Source organism: Anomalospiza imberbis, chromosome 20, assembly GCF_031753505.1.
Source record: "Anomalospiza imberbis isolate Cuckoo-Finch-1a 21T00152 chromosome 20, ASM3175350v1, whole genome shotgun sequence".
NCBI lineage: Eukaryota > Metazoa > Chordata > Aves > Passeriformes > Viduidae > Anomalospiza > Anomalospiza imberbis.
Window position 1 is genome coordinate 9,594,403 of NC_089700.1, and position 21,009 is coordinate 9,615,411.

Genomic DNA, 21,009 nt, shown 5'->3' on the forward strand with positions numbered 1-21,009 from the left:
CCCGGTGTCCCCGCCGGGCCCTGTCCGCGTCCGCGGCTCCCGCTGCCCCGCCGGGCCCTGTCCGCGTCCGCGGCTCCCGGTGTCCCCGCCGGGCCCTGTCCGCGTCCGCGGCTCCCGGTGTCCCGCCGGGCCCTGTCCGTGCCCCGGCTGCGGAGCGGGGCTCGGTGTTTCCCCGCACGCCTGCCCGGCCGGGGCTGACCCGGCCCCGCGGACAGGGACTCCCCGCCATGGAGCGGGCGCTGCTGCCCCGCCTGTGCCAGCGGGCCCTGCGGCTGTGCCGGGGCGGGCTCCGGTTCCGCTCCAGCCGCGGGGCTGAGCAAGGGGCGCCCCGAGGCCGCGATCCCCCCGCATCCCTCCCGCAGGGCCCGGGGGCCGGGCGGGGCTCGCGGACCGGGCGGGAGCTGTGGCGGGCACAGCAGGACTTGCCCCGGGCCGGCACGGGGAAGGGGCTGGAGCGAAAGCCGCTGGCCCTGGAGAGGACCAAAGGCTCCGAGATCCTGTTCGGGGTGGCCCCGTGCCGGCTGGCGCTGGCCCAGGCGCGGAGGGCCCTGTTCCGGCTGTTCCTGAAGGAGCAGCGCGGCGGCCCCGGGCAGCCCGTGAGGGCCGAGCTCGCCCTGCAGGCCGCGGCCCGCGGGGTGCCGGTGCTGCACGTCCCGGGCCGGGCGCTGGACGCGCTGTGCCGGGGCCGGCCCCACCAGGGAGTGTGTCTGGAGGCCGCCCCGCTGCCCTTCAAGAGCCTGCGGGACGCTGAGGAGCCGCAGCTGGGGCACGGAGAGAGCGGGGGCCGGCAGCTGCTGTGGCTGGTGCTGGAGCACATCCAGGATCCCATGAACCTGGGGGCCCTGCTGCGCTCCGCGTACTTCCTCGGGGTGGACAGAGTGGTGGCGACCCACAGCAGCAGGTACGGGCCACAGTAAAAGGTACGGGCCACAGCAGCAGGTACAGGCCACAGCAGCAGGTACGGGCCACAGTAAAAGGTACGGGCCACAGCAGCAGGTACGGGCTCCTCCAGCTCCCCCTTTTCCTCCCAGACAGGTTTCCAGCCTGCATCACTCAGCTGTTGTTTTTAAAGAGATTTCTGGGGCTGATGTGTATAGAGCAGGATTTGGGATGTGGGATTCCAGGCTCTGCCTGGACTCTCCTTGTTTTAACCCGTTCTGTGTTTCTGTTGTCCCAGCTGTGACCCGTTCCCTGGGTCAGTCCCTGAGCCCTCCTGTTCTCCATAGGAAAACACATTCGTATAGTGTGTGGGATCTAAAACTTCACCTGCATTTCCTCCCGTGTGACACTTTTCCATTCTTTTCCCCTTGCAGCTGCCCCCTGACTCCCATAGTGAGCAAAGCCAGCTCTGGAGCCATGGAAGTGTTCGATGTGTACAGCACGGATGATCTGCAGGGGTTTCTGAAGGTACAGCGAGCCGCTTTAGTATTTTTTCCTTTTTTCAAGAAAACTCAAACACTGCAGGTATGCCACAGAGGGGCGGCACAGGGGGAGCCCTGAGTTACTTGCAGTGTCTGTGCTGGGACACCCCAGCCCCATTCAATCGGGCTGGGGGAGAGGGTGGCTGTTTTTTCTGGAAGTACCAGGATAATCCTGCGACTCTGGGGATGCCCTTCTCCTCGGGATGTGTGGCAGAGCAGCATCCCGGGGCCCAGGCACACGGTGGCAGCATTGGGCAGCCTTTGGAGCAAGGAATAGAGGAGGAACCAGGGCTGGGGGGAGCTGCTGGCAATCTTCTTACATTTTCCCTATGCAGTGAGGTCTGAGAGGGAGCCCTTTGCAGGTAAAAATTGAAGGCATGCCAAAAAAACCCTAGACAGCTTAACTGAAAATGTAAAAAAAAAAAGAGTGCTTGCATACATGATTTCTTTTTAAGCTTGAGTATTTGGCAATTCTTGATTTCTTTCCATTTTCTAGGCTAAAAGTGCAGAAGGCTGGGAAGTGGTGGGAACAGTCAGCAGGCCTGAGGACGTGGAAGATGTTCCTGTCATCAGCTGCTCGGAATTCCAGTGGGACAAACCCCTTATTGTAGTGATAGGTATTTCAGTTTCCAGAGCTGAGGGCTGGGTGGGGGATGCTTCACTGCAGGGGTTGTTCCAGGTCTGGAAAAGAAAAGCTGAGAGGGAATCATGGAATGATCTGGCTGTGAATGAAGCAGGGACTGGGAGGAACGGGGGGAGCTGAGGGGGCTCGCAGCAGGAGCAGTTTGTGGATGCACTCAGAGTTCAGCAGCTGTGGAGGGTCTGGGTGGCAGTTTTGGTGCCAGGGCAGTTGCAGGGTGGTGTTTGCATTGTGCTCTGTGTTTTGATCTGTGCTGGGGCCCCAGATTTGGGTTTTCTGTGGTGGTAGCCCCAGGCTGAGGGAGAGCCCTGGAGGTGTTTGCCGTTCCTGCACAGAGCTGCTCGGGGGGAGCTGTGCCACATTTCCCCTTAAAAACCAGGAATGTCTGGTCTGGGAAGAACCACGAGGGGCCGTTGCTGGGGATGGTCTGGATGCAAAACTGGGCTTTGTAGCCACCCCTGAGAGCAGTCAGGGCACACCTGGGAGAGGGCAGGAGGCGCTGCCTGTGGAGCAGGAGCAGAGGAATCTCCTCCCTGTTGGAGCAGTGGCTGCCACTTCCCTGAGCACCTGAACTGGGCAATTCCTGCAGGGAATTCTGCCACTCTCTCACCTTTTGTAGGCACAGTTTGGACTTGTGCAGCCTCCCAGAAGGTGAAGGGAAGGGGAGTAGCAGCTTGGTGGCAGCTGGAGAAAGAAATTCCCCCAGGAATGCAGCTCTAGACACCTGTGTGTGGCCGTGCCATGTGCCCCACTCCATGTCACCTGGCACAGGAGCTGGCTGGAGCTTTTCCTCTTGTAAGTGGAGTCCTGCTGGCCACGAGCCAGGGAGGGGCTGTAATCCTGCCCCGTGCTGGGGCTGGCTTGGCTCGGAGGATATTCCTTTAATTAAAATGTTTATTGAACTCCTGGAAACACTGACAAGACAACGCTGCAAATCTGGCATCTCTACAAGATGTGTGGAGCTGTATTCCAGGGGGAGCAGGGAGGCTGGCAGCTCTGCTGATTGCCCACAAAGAAATGCATCCCACAAACGGCGACAGCACCCGGAGAGAGGCAGGGGCTGGAAGCGGCAGCAGTGTCGTTACCTTGAGTTATGAGAGATTTCTCCAGGAAAAAGTCCAAATATCCTTTTGTCAGGGGAGATTGGAGGCTGATTGGTAGATGCATGAGGAGAGCTCCCGGACCTTGCAGCAGTAATGATTTCAACTCTCTGCTGAGCACTAACTCTTGGCTGAAAAGAAAATTGAACATTACGGTCGTCTGATGCTGGGCTTGTTGGGAGAAACGTCCTGGATGTGAATATGGAGCATTCCTGCAGCTGCAGGCAGCAGCAGAGATAATTCAGCCTGGGATTGAGCTCCCTGGCACCACACAGATTGTCTTGTAAGTTAAGCATTTGCAGGCTCCAGTTCCCCCTCCTGGCATCCTCGCTGGCTTGGCAGAGAGTGATTTGGACAGTCCAGCTTAATGTTGTCTGCACTGGAGTCATTGCTGGAGGCGACAGACAGCTCAGACTGGGAGCCTGGTGCACACAGGAACAGATTGGGAGCACTTAGATGGCTGAGTAAGAAGAGTTTCTGGGTAATTTGTTCTTCTTAGACCTTCAGTCTTTAGCTCGGGGTTTAAGGCTCTTCACAGAGCTGGTTTTATGGAGATGCTCATTTTGCATATTTTACTGCTGCTGGATCTGAATTTCCTGCACTGGAAACTGCAATTGTGAGTGGTGTTAATTGTAAATGGGACAGGAAATGTGTTTTGTCATTTCTCCAAGCTCTGGTCTTTGAGCTCTGTCAGTGAGGGACGAAGCTGAGAGGTGGAAGTTAAAGATCTGAAGTGGGAAGTGTTTTGTTCACCAGTCTAAAGGAGGATTTAATCTGATTCAGTCAATACTCCCTCCCTTGTGTCACACTGTGCAAGTCTTTTCGCCCTGAATTTATCGCTCCTAATTATTTTAAGCAGCCAGGGCCATAAAAAGCTTTGTAAAAGCTGGAGGCAAAATTGGTGCCTTTATTGGGAATTGTAAGACCCTTATCAGGGTCAGGAGAGGATTTCTCCAGGAGCCATTGCTGCTGTCCCAGTTGGAGAGTCCTGTGGGAGTGTGGTTTGAGAGGCTCAGGAGGCAAACACCACTGTAAGGTGTAAAACTTTTCCAGGATACTGTTGCTGGGTTTCTTAAGCATCCCTGGGGTAGTGGTGAGGAAACAGGCAGGGCCATGGGAGGCCTGGCTTTGATTCCTGGTGTCACCCTGTGACCTTGGATAACTCCCCCAGGCCTTGTGTGCACTGCTGGATTACAGCAGGAGGGAAAGATTGGTCAGGATGGGGTCAGGGGCTTCTGAAGGCTCACTGACCCCAGCCAAAGGGCTTTTGCCATGACTGATTTCATCTGGGAAGGTGATGCAGGATGCATTACCCAAAGCATCCCCTTCCTCACCCAAAGTGCAGCCCAGTAAAACATTAGGGGGAAAAAAAACTTCTGGGAATGATGGCACTCCCCATCCCTGTGTGGTCAGAGGGATGAGGGTGCCCTGGCAATGCCATCCCACACTGGTGTGGGGCTCAGCCGGCCAGGGCATGGCTGTTGGAGGGATGCCACATGCTGGGCCTGCTTGCCAGAGGTGTTTGGGATGAGCTGGCCATCCTTGCAGCCCTGGAGCTGCCCGTGCTGCTCTAAATAACTGTGGAAGAATTCTTTGGGGAGCCAGGAGGGCTGGGAGGTCTGTGGCCCTCTGCATTTTCACCTGTCTGCACACAGCATTGTTTAAAGCCTCTCCCTTTCCATTTCCCTTTGTGACAGTGTGAGTCAAACAACTACTAATGACCTGGGATAGATTTCAACTCTGTTTCACCAGTGTATCAGCCCAAACATATCAGGGCTGCTGCCTGGTTTAACAACTAATCAATTGAAGCCTCTGGTTAAACTGTCTGCATGCACAAGTTGCACCCAGCCCGTGGGGGTGTGTGTGTGTGTGCTGGGAAGGCTGGAGCTGTCACTGCCAATAGGGATGTGGGATTTGCTGGACCAGAGCTGGCCTGTGGCCCCTTGCCTGCCTTGTCCCAGTGCCAGCAGCCTGTGCCCACGGGGAGCTCTCTGCTGGCACGGTGGCTGCTCCCTGTGGGATCTCTGTGCAGCTGTGTTGCATGGATATTCCTCAAAACCACTTCAGATGCTGGGGAACAGATCCAGGGAGGGAAGGAAGGGAAGGGAGGAAGGTGCCTGGCTCCCCTCTGGTGGCTCAGTTGCTGTGTGGGAGCTGGTGAGGTGGCTGAGCTTAGGGAGAGAGACACAGAGCATGAACAAGAGCTGCACTGAGGAGAGGGAAAGGACGTGACAGTGCTGGGAGCTGAGCTGAGCAGTGTCTCTGTCCTGCAGGCAGTGAAGGGGAGGGACTTTCCCTGGAGACTCAGCTGCAGTGCCAGCGGATGCTGGCCATCCCCCCGGGCAGGGCGCTGCACCCCGGCCTCGACTCCCTCAACGTCTCTGTGGCTGCAGGTGAGAGCAGTCCTGAGCACCAGGCACCAAACCCCCAGCTTCTGCATTTAACAATCAAGCATCCAGGCCCACTGGACTATTTGCTTGTGGTTTGGGAAAAAAGAAATAAAATCCCTTAATATTTATTTATTTTTGCTTTCCTACAGGTATTCTCCTGCACTCCATCTGCAGCCAGAAACGGAGGCATGGAGATTGAAATGATCTTTATTTGGTGGAGGAAGCTGCTCTGTGTGGAGATGGAAATGCTCTTCCCAGGGTCTCCACCATCACTGTGAGCTCCAGGGAGAGCCCCAGTGACCTGAGCTGCATTTTGGCTGCTGCAGAATCCACCAGATCCCTGACTTAACACCAAAGGCAGACACCTGATGTCGTAGGTAACACCCGGGAGCAGCAGCTGTGGGAAGGCAGGCAGGTCTGCGAGCAGCCAGTTTTGGCAGGAAAACATCCAGGGATGGCTGCCAGCACTTGTGCACTGGGGACTTCGTCCATCACTTGAACCGTGGGGGCAGTTTGGGCTGTGGGTGAAAGTGCCACTGAAAGTGCCCTGTGCCCTCCCCCTGGGCAGCAGCTGCTGAGTGCCAGCTGTGCTTGGGAACCACTGGAGCTGGTTTTTCTGTATTTGGTTGTAAACCAGGTGTGCAGCCCTGCCAAAGGCTGGCAAACAGCTGGAATGGGGGGAAAATGCAGCCTGTGGAAATAAAGCTTTTGTAAAGATTGGTTGTAGACTCGCATTAATCCATTTTGTGTCCTATAAATCCAGAGTGTAATTAGTCCTTCAGGTGGGAAGAGGGATCTAGAGCTCATTTACTTCTGGGGAGTTTTCCTTTCCAAGCTGGGCTGATCCTACTGGAGGCTGAGGTGCCCCACTATCCTGCTGGGGGCACTGGGGTGGCTTCATTTGCAGCTATCCTGCTTGAAAAACCAGGCTGGCTAAATTATTGAGAGCCAAAAGAATGTTATCACTTAGCACCTTAATTATTTTATTTAGCTACCGTGGCCCTTTGCATAGGGTTCCTCATTAACACTTAATTTACAATGCCCTTTAGGGATAATTTCAAACAATTCTGTTCAGTCTGCCCCCTCCCCACTTCCAAATGAATAAGTAAATCACTCTGAGTGACTAATTAGGACTTTCCTTTGAGCTAAATGAGGTCTGTAAACCTTGGTCTTTGGGTGTGGAGGTGTTCCCTGTGTGTCCCTGGGAGGGTCTGGCTGGTGGCACTGGGGACACTCCAGGTGCCTGGGATGTGGGACAGGGCATGGAGCTCCTGAAAGGTGTCCAGGGCTCCCTTCTGTGGCTGTGATGGAGAGGAGGGTGCCTGGGGTGGGGACATGTCCCCAAGCTGTGTCCTGAGGAAAAGGACAAATCCCAAATCCCTCTGAAACAGCACCGTTGTACAAACAGGGCTCTGTTACCCAAATCCACAGGGAGCTGAAGAACCCTGAGCTGGTGCCTTGTGGGCTGAGAGCCTGGTGCATTTAGGGAGCTGAATTTGCCCTTTTTTCTGATTTAAAGCTGAGAGGAAAAGGCTGCAGGCCCAGAGGCCCCTGGCAGCCCTGTGGAGCTGCTCAGCAGCTGAGGGTGCCCCAGCAGAGGGTGCCCGTGGCTCAGATTTGCTCATTTTCCAGAGGAAAGATTCCAGGATTCAGCTCTTGGCTAACTGAATCCTTCCTCTGGAGCAGCAGGGATCAGGGTAAAGCCATTTCTTCATTCTTCACCTACAGGTAAGTATATTTATTTCCCATCTCATAGGAGCTGCTGTTTCTCCCTTTTAGTTTCTATTTTTTTCAGTTTGTCTCAGCACTGGGGAGGCACTTCCTGGCTTTGTGTGGCTGGGAGAGCTGGGCTCTGTCAGGCTGTGCTTGGCCATCTGCTCAGCCCCTCTAACGAGGAGGCAGCTGAGGAACCCTGCAGCAGCTCCTTTACTTCTGGAAGGCTCCCAAAAACCTTTGGAACCTCTGTGTCCACTGGAGTGGGAGGAGAAGCTCCTGCTTGGCCATCAGTCCAGCAGCCATCACCACTCTCCTGTGAATTCCCCAGTCCTGTATCCATGGAGCACCTTGATTTGGCACTGGAGCATCAGACAAGGCTTTTGGGGCTTGAATTTCAGGATTTGAGTGCATTTGAGCTTGAATTTCAGGATTTGAGTGCATTTGAGCTTGAATTTCAGGATTTGAGTGCGTAACTTGGGCTGCAGCTCGGACTTTGCTGCTTGTGAGGGCACTGAATCCCACTCTGGATGGCTCTGCTGTTCCCACTGACCCCGTTTCCCTCTGTGGTAAGTTTTAGCCCTGTATTTTTCCGCTGGGATCCACCTGCAGTGACTTTTGGATGGAGCTGATGCTTTGTCCTCCTGCCCCAGCCCCATCCTGAGACTCTGAGGAGCATGGGGACCTCTGCACTCTCCTACCTTTGGTGCTGGAGCTTTGTGCTGTGCCATTTGCCCCTGATCTAATAAATGCAATCCATTAATTGGATCATTGCCTGCTTCTCCAGTTAATTTCCTGGATATTTTTAAATGTTAAAATGTAGTTTTTGTAGTCTTTCATTATTTTTAGCCTTAAGCTTGACTATAATCGTCCCTGTAATGTAACTGTAAAAGACTCCCAGCTTTATATCATAAAGGGGGACATTAATTGTCATTTTTTGTGTACATCAGCAAGATCAAAACATGTTTCCTGATTACTTCTGTTTGTACATAGAGTCTCTTTGATATTTAGATATGAATAAAGTACAGTGTGTGTGTAATTTGAAAGTCAATTCTTCCCTCCCTGCTGCTTGTCATGGATTCCTTTCAGAGGCTTATTTACCAAATTGATTTTAAAATTTACTAATTGCCCTTCCAGAATGATTTCTCAATAATCAAAGTGTCTCTAAGCACAGTGGCAAAATATTTGTCCTCCTTGATTCACAAGATGAGTTCGGCGCCGGCGCTGCCTTATCTTCAGCCAGGGGAAAACACAAATCTTCCCACCTCCCAAAATCCACCCCGGGGAGCTCTGCCTGGGAGAGCAGCTCAGCTCCTGCCCCCCATTTCCCTGTTGGGAATCACCCTTTTGTGCTCAGGGTATCACCACCAGTGGAAAAGCCCCATTCCACCCCATCCAACTACTGCAGAAATCCCATTCCACCCAGTTCACTGCTGGGTCCCAGGGATATTTTGGAGGCTGGAATGGCTCTGGGACAGGGAACACCTTTCCCTCTCCAAAGGCCAGGCTGGTGGCAGGGGAAGGGAGCAGCCTGGGGTGCTGCTGGGGCTGGCATTGCTGCCCACGGGGCACCTCCGGAACGGCAGCCCCGATCCTGGTTTGTAAATGTAATCAACCTTGAGGTCTTGTTACTTCCACAGGTGCAATTAACATCACCATCTGCTAATCTGTGATTAACGATGTTTACAAATATGCTACAACACGGTAAAATGGGCTGGCACTCTTTGGGGTTTTTTTTTCCTTTATTTTTTTTTCCCTCCCTGCTCCAGCACAGGAGCTGTGCACGGGAGGGATTGCCCCATGGAATGCTCCCCCCTCCCCACCATTAATTCACAGTCATTTTACATTTTCCTTATTTAAAAGTGCTGCTAAAACTCCAAAGCAGCTGCAGGAATGACGAGTTCAAATCAGAAGGTCAGTGCTGCTAAATGGGATTTAATTGCACGGGGGTTGAGGTACAAACTGATGAATCTGAATAGTAAAACTTTGTGGGGAGCAACATATGGTGCAGTTTAAAGTAAATTTTTATCGATCATCCCACAAGTGATGTGTTAATGGGATGGCAGCCTTTGCTTTGGGTTTGATATCGACGTGGAGTTTTAATAATGTCACACAGGAATATTGTGGAGGGGTTTATAGTTTAAAATAATAATAAAATAAAAGAGTGTTTTCTATTAACTGCCTTCTTCTTTTCTAGGAGAGAGGAATACATTACGAGGCTGCCGTGTGTCCTCCAGATCTAGGTTACATGTAATTGCTCAGTAATTGGTAGAACCATGTAAAAGCCATGGTATTTGCCAGTAAACCCTCCTAAGTTACCATGAAATTGAAGTGTGATATTTATTCTCTACAAAACTGGCTGCCCAAATGCTGTGTGGGATCTGGTGGTCAGTGCAGAGGAGTTCCTGCAGGAAGGAGGATCCTTTAACCTCCTTGGGCCTCAGGCTCAGGATTATCCACAGAATCCTGGAATGGTTTGGGTTGGGAAGGGACCTCAGAGATCATCTCATTCCACCCTGTGCCATGGGCATCTCCCACTGTGCCAGGCTGCTCCAGCCTGGCCTTGGACACTTCCAGGGATCCAGGGGCAGCCACAGCTCCTCTGGGCAGCCTGTGCCAGGCTCACCACCCTCACAGGGGAGGATTTCTTCCCAATATCTCATCTAAATGACTATTAATAATATTATATTAATAATAAAATATAGATACATTAGAAATAATAATAATCTAATAAGCCTCTAATTATTACAGCTGTTTCAAGGCCCAACTCAACATGATGGAAGTTTGAAGTTCTCATGTTTTCAGTGAGCAGGGAACAGTAATTACACTAATGATGTTTTTTGGAGCCTTTGGAGATTAGATTTTTCTCAGCACACTGGGGGCACCTCCGTGGGTCACCTGTATTTTACCTTCTTGTTAAGCAGGACATCCAGAACTGTTCCCAGCTGGGCAATTTCCATGATTTATCCACGTCTGTGATCTGGAGAGTGCCTCACTCGAGGAGCCTCCTCAGGAATTTTTCCCTCCCAGGTCAGTGATGGCTCCTTGGCACTTCCTTTGAACAGAGCAGCAGTGATTGCCTGGCCCGTGATCAGGAGTTTGACACTTTAAAACTGTAACAAAGTGCTGGGAATTGATGCAAAGTTAACCCTGGCCTGGTTTAGGGGATGTGCCCGTCCCATCCTGCACATCCCCTGGATCCACCAGCCAGGGGCACACTGATGGCAAGGTTTGGGATGGTGTCACATGGCAGATGTGCCTGACAGGGAGTCACAGTCACCCTTTTCCCCGAGGATCATTCCTGGCACACCAGCTCCATCCCAGGGCAGCATTTTGGGGCGAATTGGGCAGTTTTCATCCCTGCTCCAAGCCCTGGCACATCCTCATCCCTGTCTGTGAGGATGGAGCAGGTTGGTGCCACAAACCCACCTTGGGGTGGGCACCTGACTGCCCAGGGAGGCCAGGAAGAGGGGAAGAGGTAAAGAAAAGGGGGATGCAGGAGTGGCTGAATTCCCTGGCAGAATAAAGAGGTGTTGGTGCTGCCCCACAGCTTTGCCAGCCCTCATTAGCACCTCCCAGCCAGGCACAGCTCATTCCAGCTGCATCCCAAGCCTTCTGCTGGAGATTGCATCTGAGCCTAATATGCATTTTTATATAAACAAGGGTGCTAAATGGCCTTTCACTTCCCTCTGTAATGTCTTCTTTAATGGAAGGTCCTGAATTAAGAACATATATATATGACTCGAAGAATTTTCTAAGTGATATTGAAAACCTATTGTAGAGTAGGATTTCTCCTTGCAAAATTATTTTAATGAGGTTCCAGTTTATTTTCTGGCTATATTTTACTTATTTAATCCTCCAGAGGGGCTTTTCAGAGGCAGCATCTCATTTTCAATGCAACTATTCTTAACATTAGGGAAAACTACCTTTCTGAAATGCATGAAGGGGAAAAAAAAACCCGAACCAGAGGAAGATGTACGAGATAAGAATAAACTTGAAAAGCTTTGAGGTGGTTTATGGCTTCTCTGGAAAGAATAACAGTTCATGTATTTTTGTTATGGTGTGGTTTAATGATGCTTGCAGAAAAAAGATAAGGTAGGAATGGAAATATAAAATTAAACCAGCAAAGTGAATGTGATTATTTTAGTTACCAGTATTACCTGGGGAAAACGCTCAGGGGGGGTTTTATCCAGACTAAATATTTGCTTTTCTAAGAGGAAAGGGCCCTCTGCTTCTCCTGGCACGAGGGTGGGAAGGGGAATTCTCCTGTGGTCCAGAGGGAGGGTGAGGATGGATGGAGCCCTGGCTGTGCCAGTGCTGGAGTCCTGGGAATGGGATTGGCACGGGGCTGTGCCAGTGCTGAGGATGAGATGACCCCAAAAGGGACTCCCCAGCCTGACCCTGTGCCTTGTGGCACTGTGTGTGCCCTGAGCAGGCTGGGGACTGGGATGTGTGCACCCAGCATGGCCTGAGCTGAGGATCCTGGTGTGGATATTCTCAGTTCAGTCAGAGAGAAAAAGAGAAAGATTTCTGCCAGGCTAAGCCAGGGATAAAGTCTGGGAGGAATGTAAACAATCTGTTATCTTGCTTTCCGTTCATATTGTTATAGATCTGTTCTGCCACACTGACCTGAGTCCAGGGTACCAATCAGGTGAAATGTTTTTACTGTAAGACCAATGGAATTAATGTTCACAACGCTCTCTATAAAAGAGAGAAGTTATTTTGAATAAATGCTGATTTGCCTTCTGAAATCGTGCGAGTCATTTCACCTGTCCCTGGCTCAACGGCGTCATCCAGGAACCTTCACTGGGATCTGGGAATGGCTGATTCCCTGGGAGGCATCATCCCATCCCCATCCCCATCCCCATCCCCATCCCATCCCATCCCATCCCATCCCATCCCATCCCATCCCATCCCAACCCTCTCCCGGTGCCCACCCAGAACCCCTCCAGCAAAGGCTGTAACTCCCCCCAGTCCAGCAGCTCTTGACTTCCCTGAGCAGCTCCACAGGTTCCCAGTCTGGGATGGTGCAGCTGGATGAGGGATCAACGGGATCAGCCAAATCTGAGTCACCTCTGGCACACCAGGCTCCCAAACATCCCACTCCAGCCCCTGGGTCACGAGAGGCAAACCTGAATTGAACCCTGATTTGTGGCCTTCAGCCTCCCTGGGTAGTTAATTTTTCAATTTCTTCCATGGATCCAGAAGAGCAAAAAGTTTGTTTATAATTAAAATACTTGGAGATTTATACTTTAATTTAAATAGCTGAAAAGAAGCAGTTTCTATGTAGGTTTCTTCACTATCCGAATCTAAAACAGATTATTATGTAAATTTTCTCGATCTTAAATTCATTACAATATTCAATTTCAGGAAATGCTCTTGACCATCTGCTGCTGCTCCAAGAAATGAGTCTTGGAGATTGTTTGCTACCAGAAATGTTGTAGGTATTTAGGGTAGATGGGAGGGTAAGGGCAGTGTTCTGATTTCTGAGCCTGGTTATTTAACCTGGAGTGCTGAGGCCACGAGCTGAGATGAGAAGGGCATCAACAGCAGCAGCACCTTCTGCTCTGGCCCTGTCCCAGTGTCACCCCTCCCCAGCCACGGCCAGCAGAGCCTTCCAGTCCTCCTCTGCCTCCTGGGGAGTCGGGGTTAATTCCTGCTCTCCATACAAGCACTTTGACATCCCTGGGATGAGAGGTATCTGCAAAGCCTGATTTGGTGCTCGGTGTAGCCCCCAAAGGTGCCCAGAGCAGCCTGGTGAGGGTGAGGGAGGTGAAGTCCCCCGAGCCCTGCTCAGCTTCCCTCTGCTTCCCTCTGCTTCCCTCTTCTTTTCTCTGCTTCCCTCTGCTTCCCTCTTTTCTCTGCTTCCCTCTGCTTCCCTCTTCTTTTCTCTGCTTCCCTCTGCTTCCCTCTTTTCTCTGCTTCCCTCTGCTTCCCTCTCCTTTTCTCTGCTTTTCTTTCCCTGCTTTCCTCTGCTTTCCTCTTCTTTCCCCTGCTTTCCTCTGCTTTTCTCTTCTTTCCCCTGCTTTCCTCTTCTTTCCCCTGCTTTCCTCTGCTTTTCTCTTCTTTCCCCTGCTTTCCTCTGCTTTTCTCTTCTTTCCTCTGCTTTCCTCTTCTTTCCCTGCTTTCCTCTGCTTTTCTCTGCTTTCCCCTGCTTTTCTTTCTCTGGCAGAGCTCGCTGCCAGCTGCAGTGACAGTGACAGGGCTGTGCCCCAGCCCCAGCTCTGCCATCCCCATTCCCCGCTCGGCTCTGGAAGGCGCTGCTGCCCCCGAGCCTTGGCTCTGGGAGGAGGAGGAGGAGGAGGAAGAACGCGTTCATTGCGCTTTCCTCCCCCTCCAGCGTCGCCTCTGTCAACAAGTGCAGCCCCCCGGGACCGATCGATGGGGCCGGGGCCGTTCCTGCCCTTCCAGGGCCGTTCCTGCCCTTCCCGGCCCCGGCACCGCCGGATCGAGCGGGGCCGGGCTGGGAAGCGGAGGCAGCGGGAGCATCCCCGGGGCGAGCCCCGCTGAGCATCCTCCCGGAGCGGGCTGGGCACGGGGCTGGCAGGCTAATGCCGAGCTCTGGGCACATCTGCGGAGATGAGCCGTCATCGCCGGGGAACAGCCTTGGGAAGGGCGCTGGGGCTGCCTGTGGCAGGGGCTGTGCACGGGGGGTGCCCACGAGTGGCAGCAGAGGTGATCTGGGGTCTGGCAGCTTCTGGAGGAGCCTCTGCCAAGGGCTCCTGGCACCGCTCTGAGTGCAGCCAGTGGAGTAACCTCGGAGCAGGGCCCGAGGTCGGTTTTAGCAAGCCTGGTTTCGCCACAAGGCTTGTGTGTCCCCACAGCAGCGCGCAGGAAGGGAGTGTGGGTGTGGATGGACAGGACAGGGACCCTCAGCAGTGCTTGGATGAATGTTGGAACATGGAGCTGATGGAGAGAGGGCTTTCTTCCTGTTCCTCAGTCACGGACAAACTGAAACCGGTGTTTGCTTATCTGGGATGCTTATCCCAGGCTCCAGCATTCCAACCCCAGCCCCCAGTAATCTCCTGATTCCCCTCCTTCAGGGACATTTTAACTCTTGTGCTCTGCTGCTGAGTAGGTCCTTAAGCCGGTAATACCGTGAGACAGGGAAATGAACGGCCCTGTCCTGCCCCTTCCCCAGCTGAAAACCACTGAAGAATTCCCGGAAAGCATTAAAACGGTGTCAATTTGCATTCAAATGATGCTCCTGCTGACCAGGGGCTCGCTTTGATGGGTGCAAGGCACGGTGTAGGCACTTGGTGCCCTCTCCCTTCCCTTTGCCCCCTCTCCTGTGCCTGAGGGTTTGGCTCTGGGGACAGGGACCCGTGCTCCCCTTGCCCACATCCCTTGGAATGCCCAGCACGGGATCCCTGCAGCCAGCAGTGCCTGGCTCTCCTGGAATGTCCCAGTCCCCGGGGCTGAGGAGGGTGGGGTGGCACTCTGGGGGCGACACACGGGGACAGGGCCACGCTGGCCTTTGTCTGCCTGTGCCAAACAGATGTGAACAAACCCGAGTTCGATTTCCGAGACCGCCCGGGGAATATCGCTAACTAATTATAGAAAACAGGAGATGCGCTCCCCTCCTCTTGCATTTTTTGATAAACATTGTCTCCTCTCAACAGCTGAGTATTTAATTAGTGTTGATTGTTGTTCCCGTGTTCAATAACCACTCATCAGGAGGGGGGTGTCCGCTGGGGCAGCGTGGCCTGGAGCACAGCGGAGCCGAGGGTGTTCATAATTAAGGATGCAATTTATTTGAGCAAGTCATGTGTACAGCACCCTGTGTTTTAGGTTAATTTTCAAGGTTAAAGGGGAAAAAAAAAAAAACCAAACAATTTCAGAAGGCGAGGAGAGACGGCTGGAAACTCAACAGTGAAAACTGCAGGGAGGGATGAACATATAAATAAATCTGTGTACACAGGGACATGCATGAGGCACCCAAAGCTCTGTGTGTGAATGTGAATGCCCTGCAGACCCCTGAGTGCTTCCCATCCTCTTTCCTTACAGACTGGGCCTGTTCCCCAAGCTTTGGCTGGAAAATGTGACATGGAGCTGGGCTCTCCAGCTGTGGGAAGGATCCTCAGGAAAGAGGTGGAATAACAAGGTAAAAGCAGCTTTTTGTCACGCTGCTGGCTGTGGGAAGGGCTGAGCTTCACCATCAGCGTGGCTTTATCAATTCCTGCCTCAGGTTTGCCTGTCTTTACCCAAGGAATAACAGCCAGTGTCCCTGTGAGCACCCCGTGCGTGCCGGGGCCTGGGCTCTGCTTTCCGAGCACCTCGTGGATCTCTCCCGTTTAGGGCAGGAGAACCAAAGCCCAGGATTTACAGGCAGGTGTTGGTGCTGTGTGCAGGTGCAGGATGGACTGAGACAAGTGTTCTCTCTTCTCTTTTCCCACTGCTCACTGATGCTGTTGAGGCAGGGACGGGTGAAATGACTCGCACGATTTCAGAAAATGAGCATTTATTCAAAAGCACCTCTCTCTTTTATAGAGAGCATTGTGAACATTAATTCCATTGGTCTTAGAGTAAAAACATTTCACCTGATTGGTACCCTGGACTTAGGTCAGTGTGGCAGAACAGATCTATAAACAATATGAACGGAAAGCAAGATAACAGATTGTTTACATTCCTCCCAGACTTTATCCCTGGTTTAGCCTGGCAGAAATCTTTCTCTTTTTCTCTCTGACTGAACTGAGAATATCCACAGCCCACCACCCATGCCCAGCAAAGTCCCGAGCAGGAGGGGAGGAGCATCCCTGCTGGATGCTCCTGGGTCCCCCATGGAAGGAGGAGAAGCTCTGGGGACAATCCCTGCCCTGCCAGGCCAGGTTTGTGCCTGGGGAGGGGGCAGCAGGTAAAACACTGAGGAAGCAAACCCCCGGGTGCTTCCCCTGTCTCTGTTTCCACGTTCCTCCTGCCGTGGCCCTGCCAGCAGTGATGGAGCTGTCACGCCTTGGTGGCCACGGGCTGGTGCTCCAGCACCTGTTCTCTGTGCTAATCCCTGTGCTCACAGGGGGACCCCACACACCACCCCAGCCACAGAGGACGGGCAGAAAAATCAAACCTAATTACATGCCATTGATTTCCTTCCAAATTTGCTTCTAATACACTTCTGGACTACTCCTTGATTTTCTTTTTTTTAATTTTTTCCCCTACTTTTCCTTTCTTTTTGCCTCACACAGCAGCAGCTCCTCCCGGGAAGTGAGTGCTGCATTCCCTGTGCTGGACACGCTGGAGCAGGGAGGAGAGCAGAGACCAGAGGGGTTTTTTGGGCTCTTAATAGGTGCTAGGGATGATCCGTGTGCTGAGCCTCCTCCTAAGGGACAGGTAGGACTGTGCAGCTCCTGCATAGCTTTTTCCCTTCCCCTCCTCCGGGTGTTTTCAGTGCCAGCCCTGCTGTGGGCAGAGCTGCTGGCCACATCAGCTGGCTCGGTGCTCAGGAGGCAGCAGTGGGTGCCCTCCAGGTGGGCAAGGGGGGCTGGGGTGGGCACTGGAGGGCTGGTGCTGGTCCCAGCCTCTGGCACCGGCCAGCACGAGCACAGGGAGGGCTGTGGAGCTGCTGCAGGGGTGGCTCAGAATGAGTCTGCTCCTGGCTGGGCTGGGGGCTCAGGGGGGCACAGCAGGGCCTGGCTGGGGCTGGGCAGCATCAGGTGTGTCAGGAGAGGAGCTCCAGGCTCCCTGGTGACAGCAGGGAACGGCTCGGGGTCAACCATTCCCCAGGGTCTGCTGCCCCTGCGCTTCCATGGCACCCGGCAGGCACAGGGTGGCAGGGGCTGGGCTGGCTGGGTGTCCCCAGCCCTGGGGACAGCTTCACGGGGTGGCACAGAGTCCTGTGGTGAGCCGTGGGCAGCAGCTGAAGGGTTAAAGGCGCTGGATGCAGAGGCACAGGTCACTCCCTGCAGCTCTCCCTTGTCCATCGATATATTGAATATCCGCTGCTCTGGATCAGTGGCACCGGGGAGGAGCCGGGGACAGCCAGAGCTGCCTGCCCTGGCCCTGCTGAGGGAGGGAGGGGGGCTCAGGGGGCTGCCTGGGGCAGGGCTCGCACTGGGCTGGGGGCCATGCGACAGTCCCCTCACCCTCGTCCTTCCCCGGGCACAATCTGACCCACCGCTTGCACACCGCGCTGCCAAGCGTTATCAGCTGTGAAAACCCCAAAACAGAGAAAATCCCAAGGATTGCTGCATCCCTTCCTTCTGAGGGGAACCTCGAGGCCATGTCCTGGGCATGGCCACCAGTGCCACCAGTGCCAGGGGGTGCATCCCACACCCACAGCCCTTTGGAACACCCGCTCCCAAGAGAGAGGCCAGATTTATAGCAGAGGAGATGCATTTAGGCCCATGGCAGTTCAGTTGTGTTAATTATGAAAATCTAAAGATAATCTATATTTAATGTCAAATTTTTCTCAAATTTGCTAAAGAAGGGGGAGAATATATGCACATGATGACATTTAAATGAAGAACAAGGTGCAATTAAACTCCGAAATGTACAGTAGACTAATTGGGGAGAGGATGACAAATATAGTTATCATCAGCAACTAATTAGGGCCCTGCTTTAGCTTTCCCTGCTTGATTAATCTTGACTAGGTGTTAATAAGTTCCGTGGGCCTGGCCAGCAGCTGGGGACACTCTGTTTGTGGCTGCAGCCCTGGGCCAGGAGGGACATTGGACCACGAGGAATGTTGGTTAAGGGGGTTGGATTTGTTTTTGGAGGAGAATCAGAGCAGAATTGGGTGGTGGAATTGTCCCCATGGAGCCGGGGAGTGCGGAGAGAGGAGGAGGAGGAGGAGGAGGAGGAGGAGGAGGAACAGGAGGCGCATCCACGGGCAGCCCCGGTGCCAGGAGCGCTGTTGACACGTCCCTTGTCTCCCAGATTTACACTCTTATCTTTGTGCGTTGAAAGGTAAGAATAATAGTAAAATGTTAATGCTGTACTCCACATCTAAGGCTGCACGTAAACGGGTGACATGACACGGGAGGCAGATAAATCACTGCCACACCAACCCTGCCAGACACAGTAACACACGAGATCTCCCAGCGCAGGAGTGTGCTCGGGACAAAGGGGGCTCCAGCCCAAACCCCTCTGCTTTTCACCAGTGCCTTGCTGGAGTTTGGTTTTATGACATTAGAGAGGTTTTTGAATTTGCTGCTCCCTGTTCCCCTGGATGCCCGGCGCTGGAGAACCTGGAAGTGCTTGGAGGCTTCATTGCCGTGAGGATGCTGAGGTGGGCATCGAGCTAAAATGAGGAGGCAAACAGGCTTGTGGGCAGAAGACTTCCATCCCTGGCGTGCTTCTCCTGGTGGGCTTGCAGCCTGTTGCAGTTCTCCTGGAGAGATGAAGCCACGCAGAGCCCTGGCTCCCCTGGGGGAAAATCCCCACAGCTTGGCTGTGCAGGGATGGGGTCCTACAGCCACCCTACAACCACCTCACCACCGCCCTACAGCTGTCCTAAAACCATCCCGGGCTGGAAAACGCCAGAAGCCAATCCCACTGTGCTGGCCCTGCTCCGGGAGCGCCATTCCCACACGGAGAACCCTGGAGGGTGCTGTGCCATGGTGGGGGGACAGCGCCAGCACCCCCTGAAGGTGTCCCCAAATCCCCAGGAGCGCCCGGGGGGCTGTCCCGGCGGGATGCAGCCGCTGGCGGAGCCGAGGCTGTTTTTTCCCCAGGAACAATCCCGGCGGAGGTGGGAGAGCAAAGCCATTACCGCGGAGGATGAACTTGGCTCAGTCGCCATGGAAACGCTGGCCGGGCCCCGGCACCGCTCGCGTGTGCGCCAGGCCCGTTGACCTCACTTAGAATTATTACCTTTAGCCAAATAAAATAATTTGTGTTAATAAAGAGACCATTTTCTCTCGGCTTCCAAGCGAGCCTTCCCCAGAAGGCAGAGTGACTCCTTAATTACACTTTTACTGCAAGGTGATTAATGTTCAATATGTGATACTCCGTTTAAATAAGTCGCTTATTAACACCTTTAATATATTTAATTTTTTTTTTTCCTTTTCCCCCCTTCTTCCCCCTGGCCCTGGCAGCGGGAGGGGCTGAGCAGCGCTAGATGGAGCTCTGATATTGGGCATGGGGGGTGAGCCCGGGGGCCCTGGATGCTCCGGGAAGGACAAAATGCTGGGAGAAGCAGGAGGGGAAACCAGGGGTGGCAGAGCTGGAGTGGGGAGCGGGATGGGAAACTCGCCTTGCTGGCTGGGTTTGTGCCTGTGGGGGCCGGGCAAGGCGTGGGAGAGGGCTCAGCCCTTGGAGAGGGATGGCAGCAGCGCTGCCACGCTGGGCTGGATGATCCACGGGAGTTTGGAGACTCCCCGAATGGTCCAGCTCTGCAGCCACGTCCCTCCCGTGAGGCACACGGCGAGCAGGGCTGTCCTGGCACACGCCCGAGTGCTGAGAAACGGGGAAATGCCTCCCGGGGTCATCCCTCTCTTGGCTGCGGAGTTATTTTTGGGGACGGGTGACATGTCCCTGTGCCACCAGCGAGCCCACGCTGGCCCCAGCCCTGCTCCCCTCCTGGCCAGCCCAGCTGCGCCCTGAAAAACTCCAGGAAAACTTAACAGTGGCCAGTAATGAACCAGCAAAGGTTTATTGCCTATAAAGGGTAAAATTGATGTGAGTAATCCTCATAAACCCCCCTGATTTGTGCTGCTCTGGCTGCGGGGCTCTGCCTCCTGCTCCGCACGGCTAATGGGGCTGATTAAGGGTTAATTAGCGAGTGCCAGCCCTGCCTCGGGTGGCACCTGCGGGTGCTGCCCTGGCCTCTGCACCCCCGAATTCCACTTCTCCCTCACCAAGCTCTTTGATAAATGCATTTTCCCAGCGGCTGCTGCATCCTGAAGGTGTGTTTGCTTTCCACTGACCACCTGCACTAAAGTCGCTGGGATGTGAGTAATTCTTACAAAAATAAAAAACCACACCTCAGTTTTCCTCTAATGCTGGAGCTAAACCAAAATGAGAAATCAGAAGACAAAACCACAGGAGCTTGTACCTCTGAGTCTGCAGTGCGTTTTTATGGTGGTTACTTATTTTCCCTAAATTGATGAGGCTTAAAGGGGAAGTTAAACTTTTCACCGATATAGAGGTGAAATAATATTAAATTCCCATATTAAAGATCATCATTAACCTGTTTGGGTTTTATTGGACTAACAGTAAACACAACAAGCTGTGAACAGGGTGCTTAATTATTTCAATGAATATTCATAATGTACAGGACCCTTAGAGGAAATAAAGAGAGGAAATTGTTCTACAGCAGTTGGGAGGGTGAAAAGCAGAGATTTAAACTGAGGGAGGAAAATGAAATCCACCTGCACTTGGTGCATATATTTATATTTTTATTCATTTTTATATATGATATATGTTTAAGAAATGAATACAACACTTATTAGAGAATAATTTATTTTCAATGGACACTAGGTGTATTTAGAACGACTTAAAAGAAGAAGTATTTGGAGCTGCAGCACCACGACTCAAAATTCAAATATCATCACTGATTTCTGTAAAAACACAGGATTTTGGCTGCAGGAGTCCCTCTATTTCCCTGCTTCCCTCTTTCTGCTGTGTCCTGCAATAACTCCAAGGGTGTTTTCTGCCTGTGCCAGGTATTTTGGGAGTCGGTTAAATAAGAGAAATCACCAAGTGATCTGCACAACTTCTCCCTGAGAGTCCGGAAGAGGCACCGAAGTCCTTTGTCCTACATTTCCTATCAGGGCAGGAGCATTTTTAACTGTACAGGAAGGTGGAAG

At 53.0% G+C, this 21,009-nt stretch overlaps 1 protein-coding gene across 2 annotated transcripts; it reads left to right on the forward strand.

Annotated features, from left to right (window-relative positions):
• Window positions 1-192: 192 nt before the first annotated feature.
• Window positions 193-6,282, forward strand: MRM1 (mitochondrial rRNA methyltransferase 1). Of its 2 annotated transcripts, XM_068210700.1 has the most exons (5): window positions 193-901; window positions 1,314-1,407; window positions 1,918-2,038; window positions 5,435-5,554; window positions 5,701-6,282. In XM_068210700.1, the coding sequence occupies exons 1-5, from the start codon at window positions 228-230 to the stop codon at window positions 5,748-5,750; spliced, it is 1,059 nt and encodes a 352-aa protein (XP_068066801.1). In that variant the 5' UTR covers window positions 193-227; the 3' UTR covers window positions 5,751-6,282. The 2 variants fall into 2 exon arrangements, with proteins under 2 accessions (XP_068066801.1, XP_068066802.1); XM_068210701.1 differs by lacking the exon at window positions 5,435-5,554.
• Window positions 6,283-21,009: the final 14,727 nt, after the last annotated feature.

Excerpts from the sequence above, each read along its gene's own strand:
- MRM1 (XM_068210700.1), top strand. The coding sequence starts at position 228 with ATGGAGCGGGCGCTGCTGCCCCGCCTGTGCCAGCGGGCCCTGCGGCTG. Across the intron at positions 902-1,313 it reads GTGGCGACCCACAGCAGCAG|CTGCCCCCTGACTCCCATAG; the intron begins GTACGGGCCACA and ends TTCCCCTTGCAG. Across the intron at positions 2,039-5,434 it reads ACCCCTTATTGTAGTGATAG|GCAGTGAAGGGGAGGGACTT; the intron begins GTATTTCAGTTT and ends TCTGTCCTGCAG.